The sequence below is a fragment of the Salmo salar genome, chromosome 16, assembly GCF_965601325.2.
Source record: "Salmo salar chromosome 16, fSalSal1, whole genome shotgun sequence".
NCBI classification, from domain to species: domain Eukaryota; kingdom Metazoa; phylum Chordata; class Actinopteri; order Salmoniformes; family Salmonidae; genus Salmo; species Salmo salar.
The window spans coordinates 74042501-74059307 of record NC_138306.1 but is presented as its reverse complement, the minus strand read 5'-3'; the positions used below and the strand labels follow the sequence as shown (position 1 = coordinate 74059307).

Genomic DNA, 16807 nt, shown 5'->3' with positions numbered 1-16807 from the left:
TGCAGGGTAGGACATTGGAGTGGATGGATTGGAGGGGTCTGGTGGGCGGGTCAGTGTGTGGACTGGTGGTTGGATCCTGGGCCAGGTAGATGTTGGGCTCACAGGCTGGTGGCTGCCTAAGTGGGGGATGGTGAGAGAGGCAGAAAGTTAGGGAAGCAAGGATACAGACATGAAATGTAAAAATGTACAGGGTTCCAGTCATGGTGACCTGGTCCTGGGGTGCTGCAAACACCACACACTCCATGCCAATGTCCACTCAGAATGTGATTATTGGAATTTCTTATGCCAAGATGGTGCCCTAGGATCTACATTTTAGTTTACTGAACTTTGTGTATGGCTGTGGATGACTGGATTCTACCCAAGCAGTTGGTGCCGCAGGAGAAACAGGTAACACAGTTGAATGGGCTGTGGTTTAAGCATCCACCTCTTTAGCTGGCCCATGAAAGCCTTTACTAACGGTACCCAAATCTGACAGCTGACTTTAATTTGAAACAGTGCCTTTAGCAAATAAAAAAGCAATAGGCTTTTTTGGTTGGGACTGATCATGCAGTAGGCTAAGCAACACTTTATGTTTAACTGCAAAATATAAGCTATAGGCTATAAATAAGTGGGGAGCACCTTCAGCACCCCTACTTCCTGCGGCTATGGAGGGACAGTGGGATGCAGCTAGAAGGGTCATTTTGTACAGTTTACTCCCAAAACATATGTTGCTGTTAATTCGACAGTCTGACTAAAGTATGGCTTCACTTGATATGCTGAAATAAAAACTCGGTAATTCACGAAACCGTGCCCGGTCCCGCGTTTTCAGTCGCTAAAACGTTAGGCCTATTTGTGCGTTTCTGTGTGTGTATGAGTGTTGTGTGATGACGCGATGATCCGCAAGCCATAAGGGGATCGATGGAGACTGGTATAGATGGAGACATACCGATAGAGGGAGGAAAGACATTGTGGCATTAGAACTGTAGTGCATGGGAATATCAAGTAGAGAAAGCGATACATATAGCTTCAACAACGAGAGACAGAGCACGGGCTGTGAATTCGCGGACGACATGAGAGCTCTACATGAATAGTATACAATGCTTTAAAACTCAGCGTTTTGCCTTACAAACGTGTTGTCCGAAGACAGCCACTGAAACGGGACTACACATCAAATTCAGGTATGTAGCACCTTTAACCACAACCAGATCAATCTTTAGAAAAATCCCTGAGGCTATTTCGGTTCGAGAATGTTGATATTGTGTGGCGTTGCCTCTCTTGGACGGTTGCCTTGGTAAAAATGGGGCAGCAGTTTTTTTTAAATTGCAAACCATTCGTGTTATTTCTATATGTTAAAATTCATCTGTACATGTATGTTGCTGTTACTGCGCCATAAACCGTGTGAATTATCGTCAGGAATGGGAGAGAGGATGATATTCTATGCAGGGATCTAACATGTCTCGTTTGGAGGCTGTGATGCGCCTTTGAAATTATGCCACCGCCACAAAAGCGAGATGGCGTTTCTTCTTCCTGTGGTATTTATGAATGAAAGGGGCAGACAGGCTAACAACAAACGAGGTCGTATTTTAACTCTTACTTTGCCTATAGCATACCCTGCTAGAAGCCCGCCATGGATCTACATCATTACATACACACTCTAGGCTACATTCCACCAACATGATGGCAACGTGACGCATAGTCTCTGACTAACAGTAGGCCTATGCTAAACCATTTTTAATCCCTCCATATTTTCAGGCGGTACATCTGGACATTGTATGCTTGCCCGATTAACGTTATATGTGCTGTTTATGGCAGGCTTTCTTCCATGACTATCCTTGCTGTGTGTGTGTGTTCCCGGTCCTTGCTTTTGTGTGGGTTCATAGTAGGAGGATGAGGGGGAGGGTTGACAGGAATTCCAGTGATTAAGCTTTGTAGTGTAGGGATGGTAGTAAAGAGAGAGTGGACCATGGCTGCGTGTGTAGGTGGGTGTTGGAGGAAATGTGTGTTTGTGTTTGTGTGTGTGTGTGTGTCTGTGTGTCGTCTTCCATGCCCACGTTATGGTTGCATCATAACAGTTTGTGGACTGAGCTATGATGAGTGGAAACATCAGGGTTAGTACTTGAACTTACTACTGTCCTTTCTAGCATGGGGATATGGTGACCAGCAAGGGTATGAATTACTGATGTCCTTTCTAGCATGGGGATATGGTGACCAGCAAGGGTATGAATTACTGATGTCCTTTCTAGCATGGGGATATGGTGACCAACAAGGGTATGAATTACTACTGTCCTTTCTAGCTTGGGGATATGGTGACCAGCAAGGGTATGAATTACTGATGTCCTTTCTAGCTTGGGGATATGGTGACCAGCAAGGGTATGAATTACTGATGTCCTTTCTAGCTTGGGGATATGGTGACCAGCAAGGGTATGAATTACTACTGTCCTTTCTAGCTTGAGGATATGGTGACCAGCAAGGGTATGAATTACTACTGTCCTTTCTAGCTTGGGGATATGGTGACCAGCAAGGGTCTGAATTACTGATGTCCTTTCTAGCTTGGGGATATGGTGACCAGCAAGGGTATGAATTACTACTGTCCTTTCTAGCTTGGGGATATGGTGACCAGCAAGGGTCTGAATTACTGATGTCCTTTCTAGCTTGGGGATATGGTGACCAGCAAGGGTATGAATTACTACTGTCCTTTCTAGCTTGAGGATATGGTGACCAGCAAGGGTATGAATTACTACTGTCCTTTCTAGCTTGGGGATATGGTGACCAGCAAGGGTCTGAATTACTGATGTCCTTTCTAGCTTGGGGATATGGTGACCAGCAAGGGTCTGAATTACTGATGTCCTTTCTAGCATGGGGATATGGTGACCAGCAAGGGTCTGAATTACTGATGTCCTTTCTAGCTTGGGGATATGGTGACCAGCAAGGGTCTGAATTACTGATGTCCTTTCTAGCATGGGGATATGGTGACCAGCAAGGGTCTGAATTACTGATGTCCTTTCTAGCTTGGGGATATGGTGACCAGCAAGGGTCTGAATTACTGATGTCCTTTCTAGCTTGGGGATATGGTGACCAGCAAGGGTATGAATTACTGATGTCCTTTCTAGCTTGAGGATATGGTGACCAGCAAGGGTATGAATTACTACTGTCCTTTCTAGCTTGGGGATATGGTGACCAGCAAGGGTATGAATTACTACTGTCCTTTCTAGCTTGGGGATATGGTGACCAGCAAGGGTCTGAATTACTGATGTCCTTTCTAAGAATGGCGTGTGAGTGTCCTGAAAGTATAATAAACATGTTTTTATGAGTGGCACCTATTTCCTTTAATGTTCATGTGATTTTTGGCTGCACCCCGGCTCACACTGGTTGAAGTGTTGTCTCTGTTCCTCTCCTGCTGTCCGTCTGTCCACTCCTTTCCTGCTGTCTGTCCGTCTGTCCACTCCTCTCCTGCTGTCTGTCCGTCTGTCCACTCCTCTCCTGCTGTCTGTCCGTCTGTCCACTCCTCTCCTGCTGTCTGTCTGTCTGCCTGTCCACTCCTCTCCTGCTGTCTGTCTGTCTGTCTGTCCACTCCTCTCCTGTCTGTCTGTCCACTCCTCTCCTGTCTGTCTGTCCACTCCTCTCCTGTCTGTCTGTCCACTCCTCTCCTGTCTGTCTGTCCACTCCTCTCCTGCTGTCTGTCTGTCCACTCCTCTCCTGCTGTCTGTCTGTCCACTCCTCTCCTGCTGTCTGTCTGTCCACTCCTCTCCTGCTGTCTGTCTGTCCACTCCTCTCCTGCTGTCTGTCTGTCCACTCCTCTCCTGCTGTCTGTCTGTCTGTCCACTCCTCTCCTGCTGTCTGTCTGTCTGTCCACTCCTCTCCTGCTGTCTGTCTGTCTGTCCACTCCTCTCCTGCTGTCTGTCTGTCTGTCCACTCCTCTCCTGCTGTCTGTCCGTCTGTCCACTCCTCTCCTGCTGTCTGTCCGTCTGTCCACTCCTCTCCTGCTGTCTGTCCGTCTGTCCACTCCTCTCCTGCTGTCTGTCCGTCTGTCCACTCCTCTCCTGCTGTCTGTCCGTCTGTCCACTGCTGTCTGTCTGTCTGTCTGTCTGTCTGTCTGTCTGTCTGTCCACTCCTCTCCTGCTCGCTGTCTGTCTGTCTGCTTCTCTCCTGCATGTCCCCCAGATACTGACCAGCAGGAGCATGGATTGTGGATGTCAGGATCAGCATAGTTTTGTGTGTGTGTGTGTGTGTGTGTGTGTGAAGGAGGCGTGCTGCTGAGTTAAGACCTGGGAATTGGGCCAATGCAGACAGTCCAGAAGAACAGAGGTTAAGCTCAGTGATTAGCTGCTAAGCCTAGACCCCTGTGGTGCAATCTGTACACACATGCATAAACACACTTATATACATACAAACACACACTAAGCTCATCTTAATGTCGGAGAAAGCTGTTGGAGTGATGGAATGAAGGGATTGTTGTCTACAACTGGGATGAAGACAGGTTAAGAAGTGGTTTTAAATGTTCTACAAACAAAGCTTTCTAATGTGAAATATGTATGCGGGACACCGAGATTTGAATGCATATTTCCTCTGCATCTCTCCATCACACCCATGCACGGACACACCCATGCATGCACACCCACAGACAGAACAGATGAAGCATTGAAGCAGTGTGTGAGTAGATGTGAACAGGAGAAACCCAGTCAGAGTTTGGTTCCATTCTATATTTGTGTGTGTGTGTGTGTGGTATAGAATCGACGACGCCTGGACTCATGTGTACACAGAGTATCAGTATGTATTTCCCCTGGCTGCAGACACGCACACCTCTGCTAGCTGTGATCAGATCTGCCAGCAGAAGTCAGCCAAGGGTGTGTGTGGAACTGCATTCAGTCATAGGGGCGACACACACATTTGCACATACACAAAAAGCTGACAGGTGTGTGTGCGACAGACCGTCAGTCTCTCAGGCAGCTACCCACTGAGACTGTCAGACACACACACACACACACACACACACACACACACACACACACGGGAGAAAATGAGATGAGGGGAGGAGAGAGAGAGAGAGAGAAGGACAAATGCTGAGTAGAGGAGTCTTTGTCTGTGCCAAAGTGATCTCCTAATGTAGAGTTGGCTGGGCTGGTCCAGGCTGGTCCAGATGCATTTACACCATTCATTAAAGCTCTCTATCCTTCCATCTCTATTCATCAGAGAAGGAAAGAAAGGTGGTCAGAGTGAGACAGTCCCATTTGGTAAGAGTGTCATCAATCTCTGTGCCCTAGTGTCAAGGACAGAAGAGTGTGTGTGTGTGTGTGGGTGTGTACCTTTTAGACTGAAATTCCCACATTGGTCCATGAATATTAGCATGTCTGCACCTAGTGGTGGTGTTCTAGTTTGAAGTGGGATTGTAATTCCAGTGTTGTCATTTGGTGTTAGAGGTCCTTATAACCAGTGTTTAGCCCCAGAGCTGTTAAATAATACACACACATACTGCCAAGAATGCAGAATAGTATTTGAGGAATATGTTCCGATACAGAAAGATGAGTTGTGGTAAGTTAACGGTAGTTTTAAAGATTTTGTTTCATCAGGGATATCCCCTTAGTCAGTACATGTGGTTGTCTCCACCTGGCGGCAGTACATGTGGCTGTCTCCACCAGGCGTCAGTACATGTGGCTGTCTATACCTGGCGTCAGTACATGTGGCTGTCTCCACCAGGCGTCAGTACATGTGGCTGTCTATACCTGGCGTCAGTACATGTGGCTGTCTCCACCAGGCGTCAGTACATGTGGCTGTCTATACCTGGCGTCAGTACATGTGGCTGTCTCCACCAGGCGTCAGTACATGTGGCTGTCTCCGCCTGGCGTCAGTACATGTGGCTGTCTCCACCAGGCGTCAGTACATGTGGCTGTCTCCGCCTGGCGTCAGTACATGTGGCTGTCTCCGCCTGGCGTCAGTACATGTGGCTGTCTCCGCCAGGCGGCAGTACATGTGGCTGTCTCCACCAGGCGTCAGTACATGTGGCTGTCTCCGCCTGGCGTCAGTACATGTGGCTGTCTCCGCCAGGCGTCAGTACATGTGGCTGTCTCCGCCTGGCGTCAGTACATGTGGCTGTCTCCACCAGGCGTCAGTACATGTGGCTGTCTCCGCCTGGCGTCAGTACATGTGGCTGTCTCCGCCAGGCGTCAGTACATGTGGCTGTCTCCGCCTGGCGTCAGTACATGTGGCTGTCTCCGCCTGGCGTCAGTACATGTGGCTGTCTCCGCCAGGCGGCAGTACATGTGGCTGTCTCCGCCTGGCGGCAGTACATGTGGCTGTCTCCGCCTGGCGGCAGTACATGTGGCTGCCTCCGCCTGGCGTCAGTACATGTGGCTGTCTCCACCTGGCGTCAGTACATGTGGCTGTCTCCACCTGGGGTCAGTACATGTGGCTGTCTCCACCTGGCGGCAGTACATGTGGCTGTCTCCACCTGGCGGCAGTACATGTGGCTGTCTCCACCTGGCGGCAGTACATGTGGCTGTCTCCACCTGGCGGCAGTACTGCAATTCACATATTCTCTCTTCTGTTTGTGTGTTTAATACTGTGTCCAGGCAGTAGGGGGCAGCATGCCTGAGCAGAGTAATGACTACAGGGTGGTGGTGTTTGGAGCGGGGGGAGTGGGGAAGAGCTCCCTGGTCCTACGCTTCGTTAAAGGCACCTTCAGGGACACCTATATTCCCACTGTGGAGGACACCTATCGACAGGTGAGACAGGGAGAGGAGGTGGTGGAGAGGAAGGAAGACGGAGGCAGCGTCTAGAATGGCACCCTAATCCCTGTTTAGTCCACTACTTTGACCATGGCCTGAACATAGTGCACTTCAGCGAATAGGGTGCCGTTTCAGACAAAACGATGCATTGACAGGTAATCAGCGATGGGCAGTAGGCCAACTGCTTTATCTGATGCATAGACGTAATGCCCATATATAGTGTGTCCAGAGGGCTATTTTATCCACTGATCTGATGCACCAAGTCAAATGATACAACTTAGTGATCAAAAGAGCGTTGAGTATAAGCAATGTTTTTTTTTTTTCACTGAATGATCATGTAATATCCTGATGATAGTAATTGTGTGTGTTTGTGTGTGTCTACAGGTGATCAGCTGTGATAAGAGTGTGTGTACTCTCCAGATAACTGATACAACAGGCAGTCACCAGTTCCCTGCCATGCAGAGGCTGTCCATATCTAAAGGACATGCCTTCATACTGGTCTACTCTGTAACCAGCAAACAGTCACTGGAGGAACTCAAGCCTATCTACCAGCAGGTCTGTGTGACTGTGTGTGACTGTGTGTGACTGTGTGTGACTGTGGGTGACTGTGTGTTGTAATCTCTCCTTCTGTTCTCCAGGTGATAGCCATAAAGGGGAACATAGAGGCCATCCCCATCATGTTGGTGGGCAACAAGAGTGATGAGACCCAGAGAGAGGTGGAGACTAAAGATGGAGAGGCACAGGTCTGTAACGTCTGAAATGTAAAAATAAAATACAAAATCTGACCTGGGTTCAGTAGACCTACATAATGTCAAATACTTTAAAATATTGATTCAGTTTGGAATAGTGCCAAAAGTGCAAACCCCAAGTTAAATAAATCCCACCTCAAAGTAGTTTATGTATATTTTACCCAGGTCTGGTATTGTTGGGCCGATTGCTGTAAAGCGAATTCTCATTCTACTTTCTCCTGTTAATAACAATAATAAAATGAACACTATTAATAATCCTACTGTGTGGTGTTCAAGGCGACCACGTGGAAGTGTGCGTTCATGGAGACGTCAGCGAAGACCAACCACAACGTGACCGAGCTGTTCCAGGAGCTGCTCAACCTGGACAAGAAGAGAAACATGAGTCTCAACATCGACGGGAAACGGTCCGGAAAACAGTCCAGAGCCGAGAGACTGAAGGGAAAATGTAGTGTCATGTAGAGAGGAAGAGAGAGCGGAGGGAGGGAGGGAGGTCACAAGGAAGACAGAAAGTGAGAGGATAGAAGACGGAGAGGAAGAGAAGAGAGAGACGAGAGGACCACTGGTGGGTTCTATACCTCACCCTCTCAGTATCCTTCTCTCTCGTCTCCTGTCTGCCTGACCAGGGTCCTAACCCTCCATACAGTCCCACTGTAGTGAAAAGATTTGGGGGGGGGGGGGGGGTCGTCTGAACACGACTCGAACCCGCAACCCTGCATCTGTCAGCCTCAGCCATTACGCCGTGAGGTCCCAACCTCTTGGCGAGGTCACTAGATGTTACACTAGGGACACTCCAACATAATGTACATATCCTACATATCCTATGTATACATGGCCTCCCTCCCTATCACCTCTGAAAGATACAGACAGTATTACCCCCTAACCATCTCTGTCATCATGCAAAATGGAGAATCCTCTTAACTCATCGTTCAAAATGGATCGAAAATCATTATTTGAACTGGAGAAAAGTTGAACTTGTGACATCAATAATCCCTCTAAGACTTTAGCTCAGTGTCAAACGTCTGACCTGGAATCTGAGGAAAGAGAACCTGGGAAAGACATGTGGTAGTTGGACTGAAATGTTAAGAAGTCTGCCTGGGACACTTGGTAGTTGGACTGAAATGTTAAGAAGTCTGCCTGGGACACTTGGTAGTTGGACTGAAATGTTAAGAAGTCTAACTGGGACACTTGGTAGTTGGACTGAAATGTTAAGAAGTCTACCTGGGACACTTGGTAGTTGGACTGAAATGTTAAGAAGTCTACCTGGGACACTTGGTAGTTGGACTGAAATGTTAAGAAGTCTGCCTGGGACACTTGGTAGTTGGACTGAAATGTTAAGAAGTCTACCTGGGACACTTGGTAGTTGGACTGAAATGTTAAGAAGTCTGCCTGGGACACTTGGTAGTTGGACTGAAATGTTAAGAAGTCTGCCTGGGACACTTGGTAGTTGGACTGAAATGTTAAGAAGTCTACCTGGGACACTTGGTAGTTGGACTTTGGTTGGATGGACGATGGACTTGAAATGTTTGGAGTGGACTTGGAACATGTGAAGAGGTATTAGAAAAGTTTGTTGTGGGATTTGGACTGGGAATACTGTGGATGATGTCACTGGGAATGTTTGCGTCGGTTGGCTTTGGCCCTTGTTGTTTCATGTGAGGAGCCTTTCTGTTGGCCTTGTGTTTCCCATGCCAAGCAGCTGAATCCTCTTCATACACAGAGAAGCACAGACAGGATGGAGTGACGACTCTGCTCGACGGAGGAAAGACACTCGATTAGGTTAATGCCATGCAAATACCATCACATTGCACTTTATGTCACACACACACACACACATATAAATGCACACACACACGCACATGCTTTTTGGAGACCAGTGGTCATTCACCAAGTGTATTCCTACATAGTATGTAAATGAAAAAGGAGTGATATTATTATGTAAATATATTATTGTCCCAAACACCTCTATTGGTTTATGTAAAGCAATAAGGTTGTTTGCCAAAGTACAGAATATATACTCCAGATGGAAGTTGCCCCTAACTGCAGATCTAGGATCAGCTTACTCCCCAAATCAGAACTTTAACCATTAGGGGGGGAATGCAAAACTGATCTTAGATCAGCATTTATGGACAAAGTCATCCTACGTACTATACAGGAGAGCTAAAAGCACAATCATTTGATTGACGTTGTGTTTTTGTTTTACCATGTTCCGTTATCTATCTTGCAGAATAAATAACGGCCAATATATTTTGAACAGAGGTGGGGGAAGGAGGGAGGAGCTATCCAGTAGTTATTATTCCAGGTGACTTGTAATGTGTACAGTATTTAAACGTGTGTGAAGAGCACCATAAGGCTGTGGGTTGGTTATATAGCACGGTATTGTAACAAAACAGACAAGGTTAAGCTGCATCGCAAATGGCACCGTATTCCCTATATAGTGCACTACTTTTTGACCAGAGCCCATATGCTCTGATCTAAAGTAATTCACTATATAGGGTACCATTTAGGACACACTATGTGAGGGAACCCGGATCTAAACTGGACCCAAAGAAGTAGAAAACACCGCTTCATATCTCTAATAAAGAAGCACGGAATTGATTCGAGTTTCAACCAGGGATTGGAGTTCATTTTCAATTCAGAATATTAGTTGAAATTCTGTTCATGAAAGGAAAAATCTGTCATTGGAAAAACAATGGGCATATTGAATAGACTGAAATAGAAAGGGAATGGTCCCCGTCCCTGGTGGCCACTGTGTATAGGGTGTTGAGAAGGTACGTTGTGTTGCTGTGTTATACTTATGGCCCAAATGTTTTCCTGACCTCACGCCCTGACCAGGAAACCGCTGATCCCCAGTTGTAGGCTATAGCTAAGGCTCAGGGTTGTTGTTGTTCAGATCACATGCTCAGGAAAAGGTCCTGTATCTGATTAGAAAACGGTGTTAAAGTGCAGTATTACACTAGAACTATAATATAGTATACAGTCATCTATTATTCAGATCAGATTGACATAACCCACATTTTAATGAATTATGTGAAACATTCTACATCAAATAGTATCAAACTAGTGTGTGTGTATACAGTGCACTCAACAGTGTTATTTTGACTCAGCACCGGCGCCTCTACCCCATCCTCCCACAACCTGTCTCAATGCATCTGCCGATATTCACTGTGTGTGTGTGTGTGTGTTTGTTAATGCGGTTTTATGAAGTGTCAGTCAGAGGTTCCCTGTGGAGATGACCCACACGTTCTGCATGAGTCACACTGCTCAGGCTCATGCACACACAGCGGTGGAAAAAGTACCCAATTGTCATACTTGAGTAAAAGTACAGATACCTCCAATAGAAAGTTAATCACAGTCAAAGTATTTTGTTCTAAATATACTTCAGTATCAAAAGTAAATGGAATTGGTCAAATATACTTAAGTCGTAAAAGTATAAATCATTTAAAATTCCTTATTAAGCAAAGCAGATGGCACTGTTTTCTTGTTTTTAAAATGTACAGATAGCCAGGGACACGCTCCCACACTCAGACATCATTTACAAACGATGCATTTGTGTTTAGTGAGTCCGCCAGATCAGAGGCAGTAGGGATGACCACGTGTTCTCTTGATAAGTTTGTGAATTGGACCATTTTCCTGTCCTGCTAAGCATTCAACATGTAACGAGTACTTTTGGGTGTCAGGGAAAATGTATGGAGTAAAAAGTACATTATTTTCTTTAGGAATGTAGTGAAGTAAAAGTAGTAAAAAAATGTAATAGTAAAGTACAGATACTACTTATGTAGTACTTTAAAATATTTTTACTTAAGTACTTTACAACACTGTGTGCACACACAGGCATACCAAGCAGACAGCGAGCAGTCCTCTGTGCCACAGAAACCTCATTATCTGCGTCTCATGCGGCACCTCATCCCCTGATCCGATGTGATTCTGGTCAAAGTAGTGCACAGCATAGGGAATAGGGTGTCGTGAGATTTGGACGTCGTCTGTTTTTCTGCACTGCTGTGTCACCCTGTAACCCTTCTGTTGTGTGCTTCCTATTAGTTTCACCACTCCCCTTCACATCTGTAGATAGCTGTAAATAGCAATTAGAGTTATATAGCTGGAGGTGGATATAGAGTCTATAGGGGATTTAGGAACGTTAGGGAATGGTGACATCATGGCCCTCTTCAAAGGATTGTGGGTAGTGTGGTTCTCTTAGGAGTGAAAAGGTAGAGCTGCCAACTGATTCCACAGTATGTTATTAGAATCAGAGAAGGGATGGGCCCTGAGGAAGATCTCTCACCTCATTGGATGAACACCTGGGGGACTGGCCAGAGCCCAACTAGGCGGAGTCCTCCAGAGATGAACCAATGAGGAGGTTTCTTTTTTCGCGTGTGTAGTTTAGAGTGCTGGATCCTGTCTTGACAGCCACACACACACAACTAGACTTTCCTCACAAATATATCAATAACATGATTTATGTGAAAGTCTGATTTTGTTGTATGTCAAGTTCCGAATGGGTTCAGAGAGCATTCCTATAATGACTAAGGAATGGACAAAGAGGCTGCTGTATGGCTGAATCAAAACCAAGATAGAAACACACAGAACAGAGCTGATATGATTCTAGAAGAGATTATACAAGCCAGATAGTTGTCTGTTCTATGTAGTGTCTACCTGAAAAAGCCCCTAGAGCCTTTCACTGATGTGTGTTATCAGAAAGTCATGTCGCTGGAAACTGGGTCCTGGTCATGTTGCAGAAGAGAAGCGGCACAAAGGACTATGGGAAGAGTAGTTCATTGAGTGTGGTTAATCAGAAACATGTTCTATAAACTCAATCCTACCAGGGATGTAGTTTGGAATTTTTGCATCACCTCAGATTGTACTGTCAGCCCAGAAACAACTCCTAGCCCCTAGCAGTTAAAATATCTGAAGGGACTGGATAGGGGACAGGGTTAACTATTAGGCTTTGGGGAACTTCCGCCATATTGTTTACACTTGTCTGCTCTGCCAAACACAAAATGTGGAAGTGCCTCGAAGTTGTTTCTGGACCGGGCCTCTGAGGGGTGCAATGACTTCTGGGTAGTGTAGTTCTACTAAACTCCATCTCTGTCCTTCCCTCCCTGCATGGCCCCAATAAGTGTTCCTTCCAGCCAGCATGAGAACCAATAAGGATGCAAACTGTGAAATTAACATATTTGTATTTTATTATTATAATTCTTCTGCATTAATAATGGCTTTGGTTTGAAAAGTGTAACTGTTTTTAATCTCTTATTGTTTTTGTAAACATGTTTTTTGTTTGGACTTTTTTTTTTACTTAATGATCATGTATAGTCATTTTATTATTTTATTTTTAAGATAGTTATAATTATTATAGCTATTTATTCTAGCAATAGTCTTCCTACTATAATGTACTGTGGCAATGCATCCTAACTATAAGATCTTATGTATATGAAGAAATTATCATATCGAATCTGCAAAAGGATTTTCCTAATAAAAACAACAGTTAAGAATCTGCCTTTTGTGTGATATTTCCTTTCACAATGTGTGTGAAATGACAGAAAGATGACCTGGTCTGAGACCTGAAGACTACGGTTGGCTCCTATATTGAACACCTAGGATTTTTCTTAGTGGGCTGACATGGTCTTGCATTGTATAGATCAAGGTTTCCTAAACTCGGTCCTGGGCCCCCCATGGGTGCGTGCTTTGGTTTTTGCACTAGCACTACACACTTCCGACAGAGATGGCCACCTCGCTTCGCGTTCCTAGGAAACTATGCAGTATTTTTGTTTCACAAGCATTTCGCTACACTTGCATTAACGTCTGCTAACCATGTGTATGTGACAAATAAAATGTGATTTGATTTATAGATACACATGGATTTAGTACTGTAGGTATGTGGTGGAGTAGGGGCCTGAGGGCACACAGTGTGTTGTGAATGTATTGTAATGTTTTAAAATTGTATAAACTGCCTTAATTCTGCTGCGTTGGAAGCAGCTAATGGGGATCCATAATAAATACAAATACTACACAGCTGGCTGAAATAATCAAAGCATGATGATGAGCTGGTTATTGGAATCAGCTGTGTAGTGCTAGGACAAAAAACAAAATGTGCACCCGGGGGTGTACAGGACCGAGTATAGGAAACCGGGTTTGATACCAGGTTGGTTACGTGGACTGATGGTGCGCTCAACACGACTCGGAACTAGTAAATCTCCGAACTCCGACTTCCGATTTCGACCCCCCCCAAAAAAATACCCCAAAAAATAGCTCTGAATGGCAAAAAAATAATTTGGAAAGGACATCCAACTCGGAATTACAAGTCAGAAACTCGGGCATCATCCTAGAGCCCCGACTTCTCTGACCTGAAGATCACTGACGTCACGATTTTTCCCAATCATAGCTTGTTTCTTTTCAGAGATCCCAGTTTTCTTGAAGGCACCATGACAACAGCTTGCAGCCTCATACTGTGTCATACTGTTCTCCACTCCCTGACAACATGCCTGCAAAGCAAAGCACATTCTCTCTTTCTCTATCTGCTTGAGGATTCTTCACCCAATGTGGTTGCTATGGCGACTCGGTGACGGCTACGGTTGCAACGTCAGAATGTGGTGTGACCCAGGTGATGCTTTACGACAGCCGTAGATCTTCTAGGCAGAGTGTGTGTGTGTGTGTGTGTCAGGCTGTAATGTAATGTGAGGAGACCTGAGGTTAGCAGCCCCCTGTTGGATCTTAATGAGGGTGACACACACCCTGATAACACACACACACCCTTCACATGCCTCTGGGGTTACACAAGCATACACTCTTGATGCCATCTTTGTGTAAGTGTAACTAATTAGCCTCTAACATCACTGACATAATGCTGTTTACATACAACACACATCATTAACACTGTTTTAACATACTCCATCGCAAACACAGTTGACCCTGTTTTAACATAGACTATAAAACAAAAACACAGTTGACCCTGTTTTAACATAGACTATAAAACACAAACACAGTTGACCCTGTTTTAACATAGAGACTATAAAACACAAACACAGTTGACCCTGTTTTAACATCGAGACTATAAAACACAAAATCAGTTGACCCTGTTTTAACATAGAGACTATAAAACAAACAACACACATGACCCAGGGTATAATGAAGTTAACGGCCATCTCATGGAGAGAAGTTTCTCACAGGCTCTATGGAAAGAGAGAACAGGGAGAGAGAGAGTGTGTATATGTCCCTTTAGTCACCACTCATGAGTCATATATTGTATAGAGAGACTATGGCCATTGTGGTTTCAACACATAACCATGATAATGCTCTTAGATAACATCACATCATTTTAGCACCTACTGGGGCTAGTAACAGTTCAGAGTGATGGTGAGGATTTTAAACCCAGCTGATTTAACAGAAATACAGTCCTTAGTCTTTTGACCAACTGGGTTTAATGCCGGGTCATCTGCGCATCACAAGACTGTGTTCACCCGGTGAGCTAAAGCCTAGGTGGTTTGGTTACTGATCACGTGAGCTTGGTTCACCAAATGACCTCTGTTATATGCTCATATACTGCTAAACTGATCTAGAGTCCAAATGGTACTGTGAGAATTCCAATTCAGTACTAATCTAGAATCCGAATGGTACTGTGAGAATTCCAATTCAGTACTAATCTAGAATCCAAATGGTACTGTGAGAATTCTAATTCAGTACTGATCTAGTGTCCAAATGGTACTGTGAGAATTCCAATTCAGTACTAATCTAGAATCCAAATGGTATTGTGAGAATTCCAATTCAGTACTAATCTAGAATCCGAATGGTACTGTGAGAATTCCAATTCAGTACTAATCTAGAATCCAAATGGTACTGTGAGAATTCTAATTCAGTACTGATCTAGTGTCCAAATGGTACTGTGAGAATTCCAATTCAGTACTAATCTAGAATCCAAATGGTACTGTGAGAATTCCAATTCAGTACTAATCTAGAATCCAAATGGTACTGTGAGAATTCCAATTCAGTACTAATCTAGAATCCAAATGGTATTGTGAGAATTCCAATTCAGTACTAATCTAGACTCCAAATGGTACTGTGAGAATTCCAATTCAGGCCTGATCTAGTGTCCAAATGGTACTGTGAGAATTCCAATTCAGTACTAATCTAGAATCCAAATGGTATTGTGAGAATTCCAATTCAGTACTAATCTAGACTCCAAATGGTACTGTGAGAATTCCAATTCAGTAATAATCTAGAATCCAAATGGTACTGTGAGAATTCCAATTCAGTACTGATCTAGATTCTTAGCGTACTGCAATGTTCTGTAGTTTGTGTTAGTGCTTCAGCTACATCTGATGCTGCTGCTGCTCACATGAGAGAGAGATGGAGGGAGAGAGAGGGAGGGGAGAGGGGTGAGCAAGAGGGAGGGAGAGACAGAGGGAGGGAGGGAGGGGAGAAAGAGAAGAACGAGAGAGACGGAAGAAAGATGGAGGGGAAAAGAGAAAGGAGAGAGAGACATCAAAGGAGAGGAAATGAAAGCTAAATGTACCATCAGCATAATTTCATACTTCAGTAGAAATGAGGCCAATGCGGTAAATGCTCTCTCTCTCTTTCTCCCTCCCCCCTCTTTCCCTCTCTCTTTCTCCCTCGCTCTCTCTTTCTCTCCCTCCCTTTCTCTTTCTCTCTCTCGCTCCCCTCTCCCTGCTATTTTTAGCTCTCTGGTGGATATAAAAAGCCCACAAGAATGGGGAATGACTATAGACTGACACTGTAGGGGAAAACTGGGCCTGCAGAGCTGTGTGTATGTATGTGTGCGTCTGTGTCTGTCTGTCTGTTTGCGTGATCGGCTTTAGGTGAAAATACGGCAGAGATGTTCTGTCTACCAACCAGGCCTAGTAAGTAGCTTGTATATTAGTCGGAATGAAGAGTCCTTTCTCTTTGTAAAAAACATTGAGTAAGGGCGCCTCCCTGCGTGTATATGTGTTACTGCACCCTGCTGTTTGATACTGTATCAACTCGGTGTCCAGATGCGTATAGCGGATACATTGAAAGCAGCTCACACTCCGGACACACACGACGGCAAAGAGAAAATACTTACATGAATATCTGATGTTAGATAGTTCTACATAAAGCGCCACAACCTAAATGTTTGTGCAATTGTACAATGCCGATTGGTTTTCGATTTGGAACAAGGGCCATCTTATTGAACTCCCGTAACCGCTGATCTAGGATCCGCTCATCCTCCCCAATTCTAACCTTAACCATTGGTGGGAAAAACGCTAAACTGAACCTAGATCGTCGTCTAAGGGCAACTTCATCCTTTATACTCTGAACCAACCCTTTTTCTCAAGGGGGGAATCAAGTTTGTGTGTGAGAGCGCTAGCTGGCTGTCAGAAGTGGCGGAGT

At 45.0% G+C, this 16807-nt stretch overlaps 2 protein-coding genes across 3 annotated transcripts in view; both read left to right on the top strand.

Moving 5' to 3' along the window:
* Positions 1-695: 695 nt before the first annotated feature.
* Positions 696-12935, top strand: diras1b (DIRAS family, GTP-binding RAS-like 1b). Its single transcript, XM_045697714.2, has 5 exons — positions 696-1157; positions 6546-6698; positions 7086-7256; positions 7340-7444; positions 7727-12935. The coding sequence occupies exons 2-5, from the start codon at positions 6561-6563 to the stop codon at positions 7907-7909; spliced, it is 597 nt and encodes a 198-aa protein (XP_045553670.1). The 5' UTR covers positions 696-1157; positions 6546-6560; the 3' UTR covers positions 7910-12935.
* Positions 12936-16367: 3432 nt separating this feature from the next.
* The window catches only part of gng7 (guanine nucleotide binding protein (G protein), gamma 7), a 4582-nt gene continuing 4142 nt past the window's right edge, over positions 16368-16807 (top strand). The window contains exon 1 of one of the 2 annotated variants that reach the window (XM_014150385.3): positions 16368-16807. This exon is cut by the window's right edge and continues 144 nt beyond it. The gene's annotated coding sequence lies outside the window, so the exon portion shown is untranslated. The other variant, XM_014150384.3, reaches the window with a different exon arrangement.

What these genes read in the sequence shown, in the direction of transcription:
- diras1b (XM_045697714.2), top strand. Translation starts at nt 6,561, where the DNA reads ATGCCTGAGCAGAGTAATGACTACAGGGTGGTGGTGTTTGGAGCGGGG. An exon ending in TGGAGGACACCTATCGACAG is followed by an intron (nt 6,699 to 7,085) that starts GTGAGACAGGGA and finishes GTGTGTCTACAG; the next exon opens with GTGATCAGCTGTGATAAGAG. An exon ending in CTAAAGATGGAGAGGCACAG is followed by an intron (nt 7,445 to 7,726) that starts GTCTGTAACGTC and finishes GTGGTGTTCAAG; the next exon opens with GCGACCACGTGGAAGTGTGC.